The sequence below is a fragment of the Poecilia latipinna genome, unplaced genomic scaffold (genome assembly GCF_001443285.1).
Source record: "Poecilia latipinna isolate Pla-1442-1.1 unplaced genomic scaffold, P_latipinna-1.0 Scaffold1750, whole genome shotgun sequence".
NCBI lineage: Eukaryota > Metazoa > Chordata > Actinopteri > Cyprinodontiformes > Poeciliidae > Poecilia > Poecilia latipinna.
In genome coordinates, this window is record NW_015114366.1 from 53,862 (window position 1) to 69,085 (window position 15,224).

At 39.1% G+C, this 15,224-nt stretch overlaps 2 protein-coding genes and 1 non-coding gene across 9 annotated transcripts in view; 1 reads left to right on the forward strand and 2 right to left on the reverse strand.

The window, feature by feature from the left end:
* Positions 1-591: 591 nt before the first annotated feature.
* LOC106965009 (DET1- and DDB1-associated protein 1-like) lies at positions 592-2,906 on the forward strand. Of its 3 annotated transcripts, none has more exons than XM_015060857.1 (5): positions 592-699; positions 1,124-1,204; positions 1,309-1,360; positions 1,437-1,498; positions 2,271-2,906. In XM_015060857.1, the coding sequence occupies exons 1-5, from the start codon at positions 640-642 to the stop codon at positions 2,373-2,375; spliced, it is 360 nt and encodes a 119-aa protein (XP_014916343.1). In that variant the 5' UTR covers positions 592-639; the 3' UTR covers positions 2,376-2,906. The 3 variants fall into 3 exon arrangements, with proteins under 3 accessions (XP_014916343.1, XP_014916344.1, XP_014916345.1); XM_015060858.1 differs by having other exon boundaries at positions 599-693; XM_015060859.1 differs by having other exon boundaries at positions 607-920.
* A 1,551-nt stretch (positions 2,907-4,457) lies between these two features.
* ano8a (anoctamin 8a) overlaps positions 4,458-15,224 on the reverse strand; it is a 30,888-nt gene continuing 20,121 nt past the window's right edge. For 2 of the 5 annotated variants that reach the window (XM_015060851.1, XM_015060854.1), the window contains 10 exons: positions 14,374-14,526; positions 13,635-13,761; positions 13,417-13,472; positions 13,257-13,331; positions 10,834-11,331; positions 10,257-10,433; positions 9,956-10,147; positions 9,733-9,864; positions 9,455-9,565; positions 4,458-7,623 (listed from right to left, as the gene is read on the reverse strand). In XM_015060851.1, coding sequence (XP_014916337.1) covers positions 6,982-7,623; positions 9,455-9,565; positions 9,733-9,864; positions 9,956-10,147; positions 10,257-10,433; positions 10,834-11,331; positions 13,257-13,331; positions 13,417-13,472; positions 13,635-13,761; positions 14,374-14,526 — 2,163 coding nt within the window. In that variant the 3' untranslated portion in view covers positions 4,458-6,981. The remainder of the gene's footprint in view (positions 7,624-9,454; positions 9,566-9,732; positions 9,865-9,955; positions 10,148-10,256; positions 10,434-10,833; positions 11,332-13,256; positions 13,332-13,416; positions 13,473-13,634; positions 13,762-14,373; positions 14,527-15,224) is intronic. The other 3 variants (XM_015060852.1, XM_015060855.1, XM_015060853.1) reach the window with 3 other exon arrangements.
* On the reverse strand, positions 14,913-14,985 carry trnak-cuu (transfer RNA lysine (anticodon CUU)). The gene has a single exon. It is a non-coding gene; the product is annotated as a tRNA-Lys (tRNA).

A 15,224-nucleotide genomic window follows, 5' to 3' on the forward strand; every position in this document is an offset into this window, starting at 1 on the left:
TCTTTTAGCAAGGTGACGTTTCTGCATTGGAAAAAAAAATCAACTTTCAATGATTTGATGTAATATTCAGAGACTTTTTATTGTTTTTTTTCAGTTGTGAGCTATTAGAATCAAAATTAGCAGAAATAAACACTTAAAGTCTGTCATTCTACTTATTCTTCCTGTTGTGACAATATTATTGACTTCAGAATAAATGTAAAAAATAATATGCATTTACTAAGAGGGTGTTTTGGAATGTGTTGATAATTTAATAAACAGATAAATACACGTCAAATTAATAAATCGACATTTTAATTTGTTTTACATTTTAATTATGGAATCTTGGTATTAATTGTATTATTTCAAGATACTTTGGATTACAAAAATCGGAAAAATAAAAATGGGAATAATACAGAATTTCAGAGCAATAGTAACTTGTTAGCTGTATTGATTATTGACAAAATAAAGAAATGCAAATACATTGTTTAATATGTCTATGGTTTGCATTGCCATAATATAACGTAGTGCTGGAAACTCCCACAGGCTCAAAGGAAAAATTACGTAATCACCGTTTTGGCCAATCATCGTATCACTCTTCAGAGCTCGTTCACATTTAAACCAATGAGATGACGTGAAGGTTAAAGAGTCACCGCCTCCGAAATGGATAAACAACAAAGATGGAGTTGTGAACTGAGAGCTACGCAGACACCTTTAGTAAATGTTTGTGGTTTTTTTCTGATAGACTTTTAAGCGTCTAAATGATAAAGCTGACGTAGTACAGTAATATTGGATGTAGTTCATGACCGTTAGTCGTCTTGAGAAGCTGTCTAAGAGGTAACAAGTCGGTTTCTAGGAAACGACTCAACAACAAAGCTTTGTTGCTAGCTCGTTTTCACTCAGCGTGCTAAGCTAGTGGATACGCGAAGACAAAAATGGAGAAGGTATGTTTACTGTTGCTTTATGTCGGCGTTTCGATACATTGTAGAAGAATAAATCATTTGTTCTATTGGGTTTCTGGCTTCTGGCCCATTAACAACAGTGTGAACTTGTGAAATAATTAGTAGTTTGTACCACTGATGTCAGGAATTATTTTTGCCACCGGGGAATTACTGCTTATGCTTTATCTGTCCTGAACCTTTGACAGAGGAACTTCCTGAAGGGGCTGCCTGTCTACAACAAAAACAGCTTCACCAGGTTCCATGCAGACTCCGTATGTAAAGCATCAGTAAGTTCTCCATTCTCACTGTTTGGATAAACAAATGTTCCTGTTTTGTCGACATGATTACTGCTCATTTCTGACTTAAACTTATTGCCAATCCTGTGCTCCAGAACCGTCGGCCGTCTGTGTATCTTCCTACACGAGAATATCCATCAGATCAGAGTAAGTTCCAAGACTTGTTCTAAACAGAACATCCTGTGCATCTTTTAATGTTTCCTGTCTGTGTTATTTCACTCAGTCATTGTGACAGAGAAGACAAACATCCTACTGCGGTATCTACATCAGCAGTGGGATAAAAAGGTAAATGAGTGGAATGATGTGATGATCTGGAAACCTGCAGGATTTTAGAAACAGAAAGTCTCAGGGTATATGAAGTCAAACAAACTCCTTGTATGCTGCAAAAAATGACCAGCTGGTCAGATTTGAATAGACTCCACAGTTTCTAGAACCTTCAACTTAGCAATTGCAGCAAATTTATTGTCATGTCATGATAATAAATTTTGCTGGTTGATAAATTGTCCCAGTAATTATTACAATAACATTGTTATTTTGAGACAATTTTCAAGTAATACATTTATAATGGCGTAACAATACAATTTTGCCCTCTCAAAAGCCAGTAACCTTTAATTTTAACGCTAGAATTGGAAGATATTTTATACATCCAAAATAAAACGTGACAAAAACAATTAAATAAAATGCAAATAAAACCCACACACACCCGAAACCATAAATACAATTGACTGTCCTTCAAAAAATAATCATCAGAATGGAATTTTATCATGGGGTTAATTGATTAATTGCTTATTGCAACAAGTTTATGAGTACATGTATATATTTGACAGATCCAACATTTTCTGGGTAAAGAAATACCACAATAAATGCCAACCTAACCTATCCACATTTCAAACTCTTTTGCTGTACATTATATTAATTTTCTATTCAGGAAAAGAGACTATGTGAAGCACGACATTCAAATTTGTATGTAAACATCTGAGCCATCATTGTTTTATCTTTGACTGCCCACGCTGAACGTCATGAGCAAACGATTCGGATTTTCTTCTAAATTTGCCAGAATTCGGGGAAGAAGCGAGAGCAGGAGCAGACAGAAGAGGATAGCGCAGCACCTCCGCGAAAGATGGCGCGAACGGATAGTGAGGAGCCCACCGAGGACTCGTAAAGAACCACACTGCTTCCTCCGTTCTCCCAGAGACTCGACTGCTTCAACAGAATCCACTCAGACATGCGGCGTGTTTGCAGACGTGGTGGTGCGGTAAACAGTGCTGATGGTTTCGAACCGCAGTTGTCCCAGCAGCCCCCCACAGTGTGACTCCAGGTTTACTCCAGCAGCTCTTTTACCTACCAAGTCTCCATGTCTCTGCTGTAGAGTGGGAGTCTTAACATGACCATACTTCTACCTCGTCTGCCCTCCATCCTGTTTTGTTCTTCTTCTCGTCCTATACAGTCTCGTTTGTACGCAGCATATGAAGTTCTAATTGTTGCAGAGCTTATGTATGCAATAATTCACGCATATGCATATGTTGCTATCATTCTGGTTCGTGCTCAATCAGGTATTTTCCACTTTCATAATTGGTAATGAAAGGAGGCATTTCAAATATGTTCTAGTTTCATCTTTAATGTTGAGTGGTTTATGATGATTTATTGATTCTGGGCTTTCTGCATTAAAAGACCTGAATGCTGAAGGAAATGAGTTGTTTCCTCAGAGAAACTAGTGATTTATTGCCTTAAATGATATGCCGCATTGGAGAAATATGAGCCAGCGTCTAGTGAAGCAGATTTCATGCTCACATCGGGGGATTCAGATCGGTTTCCAGAGGTAGATTTTGTAGCTTTCATGCACTCTGTGGTGTGAGATTTCACAACCAATGGTGTACATTTTCTAACAATAAGATTAAAATAATACTTCAATATTTTGTTAATATCTACAACTATGTTTAAGTTAACTTGTATCCATAGTAATAGTGAGACTTCCTGTGAGTCCGTGCTATAAATGTGCCAGACACACTAAAGAAGAACCCTGAAAACTGGGCCGAGTTGGGCCGAGCAGGTACCGGTGGGAAAGAGTCTTCTATAAAGAGTTCAATGAATTGAGAAACGGGTTCAGACTGAATGCTCACTTCCTGACAAGCGTTTGGATATTTGCAGTGTACATGTTGGAGTAACAGTCCTTCGAAAAAATATTCATGCTCCTTTAATTTTGGCACGCTGTCACCATAAATTACATTCATGTTTTATTGGGATTTTTGATTAAAGAGGAAAAACATTATAGTACACACAATGTAACGTGACATCTAAGGAAATAGATAAGTGTTTTCTAAATAAATCTGCAAAGTGTGAAGTGCATTTGTAATTGCAGCCTTCACTGTAATTAACAGCAGAAAGCATTACGGCTGCTAGCTTTGCCTGTGTTGTATAATAGCTCCAACTCAATGCAGTTACACTAGATGGAGATCTGTGAACATCAGTTTTCAAGTCTTACCATGAAGTCTCAACATCAAGATCTGGACTTTGACTGGGCCATTTTAAGATATGATTATGTTTTCATAACCCGTTCCGTGTTCCATGTTTTGGGGCCTGCTAGAAGACAAAGCTCCTCCCCAGTCCTCAAGTCTTCTGCAGGTTTTCTTCCCTGATTCTCGTATATTTAGTTCCATCCTTCTTCCCTGTTCCCACAGCATGATGTTCATAGTGTTCACTCTGAAACACTACTGTGTTTCAGAGTGATGTGGATTCCCGTCAACAGATTTGCTTTGGTTCTCTTCAGAATTCCAATAAATTATGTTTGTCCTTTTAATGCGACAAATGGTTTTGTATTGTATCTTGTTTCTTGAAGTAATATCTTCTTTGTTTAGCTTTGTTGTTTTTTTTAATTTAAGCTGTTGCATTTAAAGGCAGATTTTGGTCACAATGTAACAAGAACGTCCTCTGAACAGTAAAATGCATCTTTCTTTCAGAATTTTTTGTGGTGTTTGTTTATTCATTGACTGCTGCTCAGAGGTTTGGACTGAGTGTTTACCTGCTCAGGCATGATGAGTACCGATTCTAACATTTAGCATATTTGACGTGGACAGTTCTTTCAACCTCTCAGTAGAACAGTTGCAGCTCTCACATGACGAGTTTGGAATGTGTCTGAGTTTATTGCATATATGCACTGTCAGCGTTTGTATGAAGGTACATGGTGACACACAGTAACTGACACAAACCAGAAAGCTTTGGAGAAACTTTCAAGGAAAAAAAAAACCCTTTCTTCTGTCATGACAGGAAGAAAGTACACCCTGTTTCAGCTCTTGGATTTTATGTATCAGGGTACAATAAAAATCACCTGTTCCTTTAAAAAAATCATTTCAATTTGAATTTCATTTGAATGTACAAAACTGTACCTTCATCCACACTGCATGATTCAGCAGGCCTTGTAGAAAAACCATGTTGAGAAACATTGTATTATGCGTTATGGTCTGACAGTTGTGTTTTGGAATACTGTGAAGGTGATCAATGTGAAGATAGACAACTTTTCTTTTCTAAATGTTTTCCAGTCATGATTACAGTTGCACTTAAAACATTTTATTAAAAAGTTTTATAGTTTTTATCACATGAGTCACTTTCACAGAAAGTGACTCATGTGCAGATACATCACACACTGGGATTTTTCAGGTCTCTATTTCTACTATTTTTGATGACTATGTCCTAAAGATAATGACAACCATCAATTTAGTATCTCACAATATAAGAACACTGTGGAGATATTAAACACTGAAAACTCACGGTTCACACCTTAATCAGCTAATCGACTGAAAACGCCTGCAGAGGTTTCCTGACCCTCTCAGTCTGGGTTGATAAGACACAACATTCTGACTGGAGCATTAGACAGTGATGGACACTGTCCACTCGGAGAGAAGGCTACAAGAGGTGATTGCTGAAGAAGCTGCTGGTTCACAGAAGGCTGTATCTGGGGTATATCCATAGAAAGTTGAATGGAAGGAAAATGTTATTTAGAACAAGGTGCACCAGGAACATAATTGAAGCTTTGAGATGATTGTCAAGAAGAATCCATTCAAAAATTTGTGAATTTGACCTTTAACCCTGTAGAGAATATCTGGACTGTTAAGTGGAAGATGACACTCCAGATCCAAGGCAGATGACCAGAAGGCCGCTGTAAAAGCTACCTGGGTCACAGGCTGACCTCTTCCTTGCCACACCGCATTCATGCAGTAATTCATGCAAAAGGAGCCCCAACCAAAAATTAATGGAATAGAAATAAACATTGTTTTCAGAAGCCTGTCATGTCTGTTAAGCAATATTCTGATTTTCTGAGACACTGAATGATGGGTTTCCAGGATCTGTGAGGCGTAATCATCAAAACTAGAAGAAATTAAGACTTAAAAAATCTGACTCTGTGTTTAACTTTTTAAAATAAATAAAAACAAATACTGAGCTGTCATAACTAACAATTGCATGGTGGTGCCTATGTTGATAATAATCAGTTAATGAACACCAGGCTGCTACAGCCCCTCTAATGTCCCATGAAGGCACCATAGGTGAACTTAGTTTTTTCACCAGTGTTTCCATCATGGTTTACTTTTTGTTCAAAACGGAACAAAAAGCTGCTGTTGAACAGACAGAAGAAAAAAAACATTTATTTGGACTCCTGAACATAAATTAGACTTGTTTTTAGTTTTTCTGGAAAATGTCGATTTTTGGATGCAACATTTTCTTTGTTTTCTAAAAGAATAATAATTATTATAATAGTGGTTTGTTTATATCAACTTCTTGATAAATTGTTGCCACTTCTTTCTTAGATTTTTTAATTATATTGTTTATTTCCTTTTAACTCTTCTTGCAGTTTCTTTTTAAAGTCTGTTTGGCTGTGAACACAACAGTTTGACCTCCGTCACATGAAATAAGTCTAGATTTTGCTATAATTGTTTTTTCTTGGGATTTGGTTTGGTGTGAAATTTTATAATGTCCTAATATACATTAAACCCAAGAACAAACAGGATGTACTCTCTTTTCAGCCTCACTGTAAGTTTAAACAGTGGTGGCTGAACCAATAGGGTAGAGTTTGCCCCTCACCTCCCTTGTGGTTGCCACTGCCTGGAGGCATCAGAACCCAGCAGCAGCATGGTCTCTCATGAAGCAACACCAGCTCCTCCTTTCTTGTTTCTCTCACATGGACATTGAACTGAGTGACATTTATTTGCCTCGTATAGTTACAGTCACTAAATTATGTAGTAAAATAAATTCATAGAAAATCAAAGTTTGGAAAAATAGATTTTTTTTATGGTCACAGTGACTATATCTGACCTAGTGCAGAAGAATCCCAATGGCTTTGAACGTGCATTGCAACTGAAAAGACAGTGAACATGTCACGCATGCACATGTTCACTGCGCATGCGTGGTGCTGGTACATGCATCCAGTACCAGCACCAACTTGGAGCTGGAAGTTTGACCTACAAACTGCCTTTCTACTGTCTTGGTTCTGGACCCTTTCTGTCTCTGGTACTGTCTCGGATCAGGCTGCACTGTTACTGAACCCCCATAGAATCAGTGACACTTACTGTACAGTTTATACATGGAAGTTAGGTAATTAAGTGTATACAGAGACAGTGGCACGCTTTATGGAGTTGCATCAAGAGTAAAAGCTGAACACTTGCTGCATGTGGTCCTTGTGGTTTAACACCGGAGTGCATCAGTGCTTCTACATTTTTCATGATCATTTGTACATTTTTCTCCCTTCCTAATATGACATTGCTGTGGGTGATCATTTGTTAGGTCTTCGGGTTTTCTAAATCAGTCTGTAGTCTTGATTCTCCTTTATCTGACTCGTTTGAGGGTAATTCCTCTGTGGTTGTGTTAGGTTGAGAGTTAGTAGCCTGGTTCGGCTGCTGTGTGCCATTAGCACACACCACCGTACCCTCTGATTTGCTAAAATTAAACAGCTTCCCTGGACTAAATGTTCTGTTAGGGGATTGTGGCTTCTCCTGTCCACCCGGGGGAGCTGAAGACATCACTGCTGAGCCTGGTGTTCCTCCAGATGCCGCCGCTGGCTCTTTTTTCACTTCAGGTGACTTTAGGAACTTCAGAAATCCAGGCAGCTTTGCCTCGCCTCCCGTTGGTGACTGAGCTGGTGACCGGGACGACCCAGAGGAGAACTTCCCTTGGAGAGGAATAATCTGTTTGAGCTTCATCACATTGTTATTCCCCAGCAGGGAGCTGGGCCTCTTGGGCTTGTCACCAGGCTTGTTGCCCTGTGATTTGTCGTGGTGGTGCTGGTGCTGCATGTCCGCCTTGTGGTAGTCGCTCTCATGATGAGCTTCTGCCTGCAGCTCGGCCTGACGGTGAAGCTCCTCCTCCTCCCGGCGGCGCCGAAGCTGCTGCTGGAAGTGCTGCTGTGCCTGCAGCTCATGTTTCTGAAAGGTTAAACATTTAGGACAAAGTGATGGAAAAGAAGCATTCTACAGAGCAACAGTGTGTTCTACATTCTGACTGCAAACTAAGGGTGTTTTCACACTTGATAGTCTGGTAGACTTGGTTCGACAGGGGACCAAAAAAGCAGTATTTGGTTCATTTTCAGCCGGTGTGTTCTCTTTCACACAGGATTGTGTCAAACCAACCAGACCCTTTGGAAACCCTGTTCACCCTTTCACCTAAGAAACACTGAAGGAAACACCTCTGAAAAAGACACTGAGGGCATCTTCCTTCTTCATAAAATGTGAACAAAAGTGGAGTGGTTGGAAGATTTCTCTTTTGTCTTTGGTAAAAGAGTCATTTCTTCATTTCTGCTAGATGTACATGTTTGTTTTGGTTGTATTTACCCAGAATGGATTGTGTTGTAATCCACTTCCTGCGTTTGGAGCGGTATCCAGACTGCTTGGCGTTCATATATGTATTAAAAACGCACCGTAATTAACTTCAACCAAATCGACACCTGGTCCGTAGGCAGACCGGAGTTCACTTTTTGCTCTGCATCAGAGTTTGATAACATCCTCTGTTTAGCACACTTTAATCAAACTCTACTTCCTTTGTGTAGAAAGTCTGGTTTGTAGGTGAGATGTGATTGTGTAATCAAACTCTCACTCTCCTCTCACCGGGAGCGATGCATTTCTGCACATAGCAATAGGAGCCAGAGAGGCTTAATTTTTTTTTCATACATTATCTCTCATATTTGGCATATATGTAAGGTACAAATTTTTGTAAAAGGTACCATTAAGTCATTAGACCCATCACATTTTTTGTTTTAAGCTATTAAGAGGTCAAGGAAAAATATTTTTGCAAGTAAGAGCTTGGTGTTTATTTGGTTCAGCCATAGGTCTCACCTTGAAACTCTCACTAGGAGGCCATTTTATAGGCCCAGTCTGTCTTTCTCATTGTTGAATCCTTAACTCTGACCTTAATTGAGGTAAGTGAGGCCTGCAGACCTTTAAACATTGTTCTGGGTTTTTTGTGACCTCCTGAATGAGTGATTGATGCAGACATTTTGGGAAAGTTCACCATTGTTCCATATTTGCGCTATGTGTTGATAACAGTTCTCACTGTGGTTTTCTGGAGTCTTGACACTTTTCAAATGGCTTTGTAACCCTTTCCAGAATGACTGTTTCACATGTGTTATTTAACTTCTTCTGATTTTCTTTAGATCAGAAAAAGTTGAAAGAAGTTAAACCTGTACATTGTCATACAGGTTCTATTGCACAAGGCTTTTTTTCTTAATAAATGAAATTAGGGTTGCACAATTTTAGAAAATACTGTGATGACAATAATATTAATACATTTTATGATCACAATAACAGTGCTTATCATAATCATGTTCAGAACACTGAATATACTAGCCAAAAATGATTGCACTCCAAACAATCATTTGGGATATGAATAATGGGCACAATAATATTGCGGTAGCAATATATTTGCAATATATTGTGCAACCCTAAGTGACATCATCACATAAAAACTTTTTTAATTGTTACTCTGATTATTTTGCTCTGATGTTAACATTGTTGTCCTTTGAAGTGTGACAAGTAAAAAACTGAAAAGATCTGAAAAAGGAGCACTGTACAGAGAGCTGACTGACGTCACGCACTGCCACTATTCAAAGACAGACTGGACCACAGAGCATTTCAGGTTAACACACACCAAGAAACGAAGGGACGTATACACACATATATGCAATACAAATTGGCCAATCAGCAGCCAACAGCAGGTCTGATGTTGGCAGAAGGTCTTTCAAGCTATGACAGAGCGATATACCTTGAAAGCTTCCCTTCGTCGGTACTCTAGCTTGGCCATCTCGTCTGCTACCCAGCCAGGGATATCAGGGATGGCGACATGGATGACGTACTTTAGGAGGATTGCAAAGTGCTGAAAACCCACAAGACCACAAAGGGACAAACTCAAGACAACACATCAGAGTACAAGACATTCATTTTCACATTCTGTGTTTTGATGGATAAATAAGTCTTGCATACGCCATAAAACCTACACTAGACAGAACATTTTTAGGTTTAATGAAAGTGTGTAGGAAGTACCTCAAGCAAGACAATGGAGATGATGGTCATCTCTGGGCTCAACCAGGGGAACAGACGCTGAAGCTGGCCACACTGACCAATCAGGTAACAGTTAACTATAATGGCTATCAAGCCCATGGCTTCCATTGCAGTCTGTTGTTGAAAACAAGCAGACAAATTTACAGGCTGTTGAGGTGGAAGCCTGAAAGGCATTACTGACATTTCCAAGCTGGAAGCCACCAACCTGCCACTGTCCGATGTTCTCCACTCTCTGTCCGAACGGTCTCTGAAGGCCAGTGCACAGCTTCAGGGCATCACTTCGTATCTCAATGATGTTGTTGATAAGAGCACACATGGCCGCCAGGGGAAAGGCCGAGGAAAAGAGCACCACGTAGCCGAACTGAATGAACATCTCCTGGTAGTCTTGAAGTGTTCCCTTTTCACATCAAATGTCCCACCACAAAAAGATTAGTCACATTTTTTTAATGTGTACACATAACTGTGAGTAGATATAATTTTGGAGAAACATGTATCAGGAAGGCTACCTCATATGTCTGCATACAACTCTCTATCTCAGCCTGAGTCAAAGCAACAGTTTTGGTTTCCTCTGGTGGATCCATCCAAGATTTCTTGTCATCTTTCCCCTCCCCTACACTCCTTCTCTGGTAGATGGAATCGGATTCTTTTGAAGAGGACACACTGACACTCTCCTTGGTCTCCTGCTGAAGGAAAAATTAAAAATGATACTTCTGTGCTAATAACTGAAACATCTTTAATGTGTACTTATTCACACATTTCTTAAGGGTCCAGCATGGTCAAGCCAACGTGCCGAAATTGGTTCTCATTGTCGCAGTTGGGTGATGAAAATTACTTCTTTTAGTTCTCAGCCTCATGTCATCCACCCCTTCCTGTTGTAAACTACACATATGATGAAACACCATGACGTATACTGCAGTTGGAGGGGCTTCACAGGAGCTAAGACCAGTGAGTCTTGTGGACCTTGAAGGGTGTTTGTGAAAACAAACCTTTGTCAAGCATTGTCGACTTCTGCCCAACAATGGTGGGCCCTTAAGATGTTGAGAAACCCTGCCCATTAGACAGAAACAATGTTGACCACACTACCTGAGACAGCGATTCACAGTCACTGTCCTCATCACAACTGTCAAAAATACTGGATGGATCCATCCCGTCTTCCACCAGCGTCGGACTGTCCTCCAGGAAACTGTCCTCCACAGCCTGGGTCTCCGTCTTGACATTCTTGTAGTCCACCTTCTCGGTGAAGCTGACTTTCCGATGCTTTATAATGCTGTCGTTCATGTCCCACTCTTCCTCTGAGAGCCTGAAGCCAGCTTTCAGATCTCCTCTTCTCCTTGGTTCCTGGTTACAATTTGTGGCGTGACTGTTTGAGATTCCTCTGGGACTCAAGAAGGAGTAGGAGGTAATTGAGGCTTGTGCCTTCCCAAGAGCCAGACGCCCATACTTGAGAATGATGACTTGTAGGAGCTCCCATAAGACCTTTGGGGTGAAGACGCCGAGCTTGCTTTGCTCGTAGAGATATGGCTGAAGGACTTCTTTGATGTTTTGCAGGAATTGGCGGAAAATCAATAGAGTAGCAAGCATCTGAAAGGAAAACAGAGACTTTACATACAACATATATTGTTTTATATGTGCATATATATGTTTGTTATTATGGTGTATTGGAGAAGGGGTACGGTTAAATACATTATTTCTTCCTACACCTTCTCAGACATATTAAATGGAATTTATGCTTTATATGTATTGTTATGTGTGATACAGATTATTGATATATGGATATGTGTGCACATTGGGTAAATACTTATTTTTCAGATTTATTTTGTGTGTATTCAGTTAAAGTAGATGTATCAATTGACATAAACTTATTTTAAAAGGGGTTTTTATATGTTCGAATTGTGTTTGTATCCATGTGTCTGTGTGTGTATATGGGTATATGGGTATGTATAGATACACAAAGTCATACTAATGTTAACGTGGATGAACATAAACACATGGAATGAATCATTATGAAAATTAAATGACATGAAATGACATGTTGGATGTGCCTGAAGTGCAAAGTGCTTTGAGTGGTATAAGTTCAGTCCATTTTACCATTTGTCTTTGTACTGTTTATTTGCATGACTACCAATAGTAGAAACTTTAACTAGACTTTTCAATGTTGTTGTGTTGTGAGCTATCAGTGCAGAAACATCTAGATGTGTGATTGTGCAGTCAGACACACAGGAAGTTGCGTGGTTTCCTTGAAACAGCTGCTATAGATAGAGTCACATGTTTTGTTCTTACACTTGGTCAGAGGTAAGGTGCAATTTACAAATTGAAAGTAAAAGATTCAAAATGTAGAGATGTTACAAAGTGGTTTTACCATCAACTTCCTGTTTTCATTATATTTAGAAGAACATTCATGTCTGTTCATGTGTTTGTGTCCATACATTTGAATGGCAATATTATCCAAATTGGCACATTTGAATGGCACTATTATCCAAATTGGCTTACAAATGAAGATAAAAATGATTGTTCATAAAGCTCTAAAGCTACAAAGAATTGTTGGCCAAAATAATTCAAAATAAGTTATTATTATTATTTACATATACAGTCTGTAACAGAGGAATCAGTCTTGGGGTGATGGCGGTTCTGAAAGTAGAAGTTTGGTGGTCACATGGCGCCGTGGCTCTGACTGCAAGGCAGCCTCGCTTCTGTCAGTCTGAATAACATCACCTTCCTAAAATAATGACTTCAGCCATATCTTTTTTTTTTGTCAAAAGTGTTCCGGTTTTTTTTTTTTTATTTGTTTTCTTTGCTTTTTTTTTTCCCCAAATCACTTTTGGCAAAAAAAAAAAAAGGACTCAGGCCATTATTTTAGGAATGTGACAATATTATGTTTTTCAAGAATCAATTTAATCTCAGGGCTGCACAGTTGGCAGCACTATTAACTTGCAGGAAAATCTCAACAAATCTCAACCTGCGGTCTTTCTGTATGTTCTCCCTGTGCATGCATGACTTCCTCTCACAGTGCAAAACATGACTGGCTAATTAGTCTCTTTAAATTCTCAATAGGTGTGAGTGTGTGCCTATGGAGTGTAATCTCAAATAAGATAATGACATAACAATCAACATTACAATAATTTTCAAGTCATAAGATTCTGTTTTTGTTAATATGTTATTTATTATTACAACCAGAGTTCATACACATTTTTAATGCCAAAATTCCAGAATTGTCATCAGATTTCCAAAACAAAAGCATTGAAAAAGCCGAGAAGACAATATCTAAAGACATGCTCAACAGCAGTCTGTTGAAGTCAGAGGGTTCTGACACTGATGGAAGTTGCAGACTGATTTTAATTGTTGTGAAATGGTGCTATATAAATAAACTGAATTGAATTGATTGAGTGTACAGGACTGGCTAATTTTTGCCAAAGCTCAAAACTAACATATTCCAAAATAAATAGCAACTACTGATTTTTGTTTTGTACTACCAATTTCAAATTTCAAATTTTCTTCAATGTTCTTACCTCCTTCAGTCGATCCATGTCCTTGAGGTAGAATCCAATGTAGAAAAGGCTGAGGTAAGAATTGATGAATTCAAACTGTGAAGAACAAGAAGACATAAGAAGAAATAGAAAACCAAACTATCTTAAAAAGCAAAGCACAAAACAAAACAGGATAACTTACAAAAACCATCTTGATGATCAAATTGTTCTCGTAGGCACTCTGAAGCCTGTAGTTCTCTGGAAGAACAAACAAACATGAAGCAGAGACATATTCTATTTCCTATTTCTGTTCCTGCTGGAGAAAAGGAGAGTCAGTCACCATCCTCTCCCTTTCTTATCAAAGAACTCGTCTATTATTCACACAAACGGAATTCTGTCATTTGCCAAAATGATTCCTACCCATGTCATTAAGCCAGTAGGCAATCTTCTTATACACTTCATCACATACAGTTACAGTGATGGCCAGAAGTATCTTAGGGATGAATCTTGTGATACTAGGCAGCTCCTGAATCTCCATCACCACTTCCTGCAAAGTGAAGAATATTATTGTGGAATTAGAACTAGTGACAGTCTAATAACTGTTATTTATCACTGTCATGACATGAAAACTGTGGAGGACCAAAACTGACATAATTAAAAATAAAAGCAGAAATTAATAGATTTTGTTTTTCCTTTTTCCTACACATACATTTTCATCAAGAAATGCATGACCAGCCCATAGACAGGAGTTGAAGTCCTAAGACACCACCCCTCCTCATTTGCATAACAAGGCAAAAAAAGCTTTAGGAAAATTAAAACGTGGAGGCGAGGAAATGTAAAAAGAACAAAGGAGATGGAAAGACAAAATATACATACATTTCTTGATGAAATGCATGTGTAAATTTGACAGATAATTCATTTTATTTATAAATGTATTATAAATAATACATTAATAAAAATTACGTCTTGAGATCTCAAAGGGCTAAATGACTCTATATGTGTCATAAAACTAGCACTAGACACTCTATATAGAATATGCATATTTTACCTGTTTGAAAATTGAATACTTTAATATTGGATTCTTTATGTTTGGCTGTGGAGCTGTGTCATTACTAGCTGTTTTTGTTTAGCATGGTAGACAGTGCTGTCCAACAGAGACCTGCAGTTGAAGACAGAGGAGCATGGCGAGGAAGACGAAGCAGAGGCAGAGCAGGCAGACAGGCAGGCTGACCAGCCATCTGAACATGGCTCTCTTCCAGGCGGGGTAGTAGAACTCCTCACAGCCTGTTATGGGACTGCACCGCCTCACACCCTGTAGGCACGCATTAGAAATCAGATTGTTGAGAAAGACTGGGGGTCCTCTGGACATGATGAAGCAAAGAAGGACTTTCCAAATAACATTATGAACAACCCTGACCAAGAGATTGTCTTAGAAAAACAGTGTCTTTGGTCAGAGGCTTTTTCGAATTTGCTGTAATACAGACTGCTACAGGAGCTCTTTTCTGCCAACAGCCATCACTGTCTACACCACCATTTAATTTCCCTTTGGGATCAATAACATACTTTTAATTTAATTAATATGAGCTTCCCTCAAAAAATTAACTTCCATGAAAGTATGAAAAACAACCTAGGTCAGTGTAATGCTTGATAACATGATCTGTTTATGTGGGCAACACAATGAAACTTGACAAAAGCAAGCGCCCAACGTGGGGCTCGAACCCACGACCCTGAGATTAAGAGTCTCATGCTCTACCGACTGAGCTAGCCGGGCTCAGCTCCCATGTGACCTGTGTGCCTCTTTACCCATCACAACCCCTCCCACCACTGCTTCTTTTGTGGGGGTATGCAACCTAATAACACCCCCTCCCTCCCCACACACACACTAACCCCGCCCCTCCTGCTGCTCTCAGAGCACATGGACCCACCAACCCCATTTCCTGCTATTGTAGGCTAACCCTGTGTTGGGAGGAAGACTGTCAGAGGAAATATCACCAAGACATGAGAAACTTT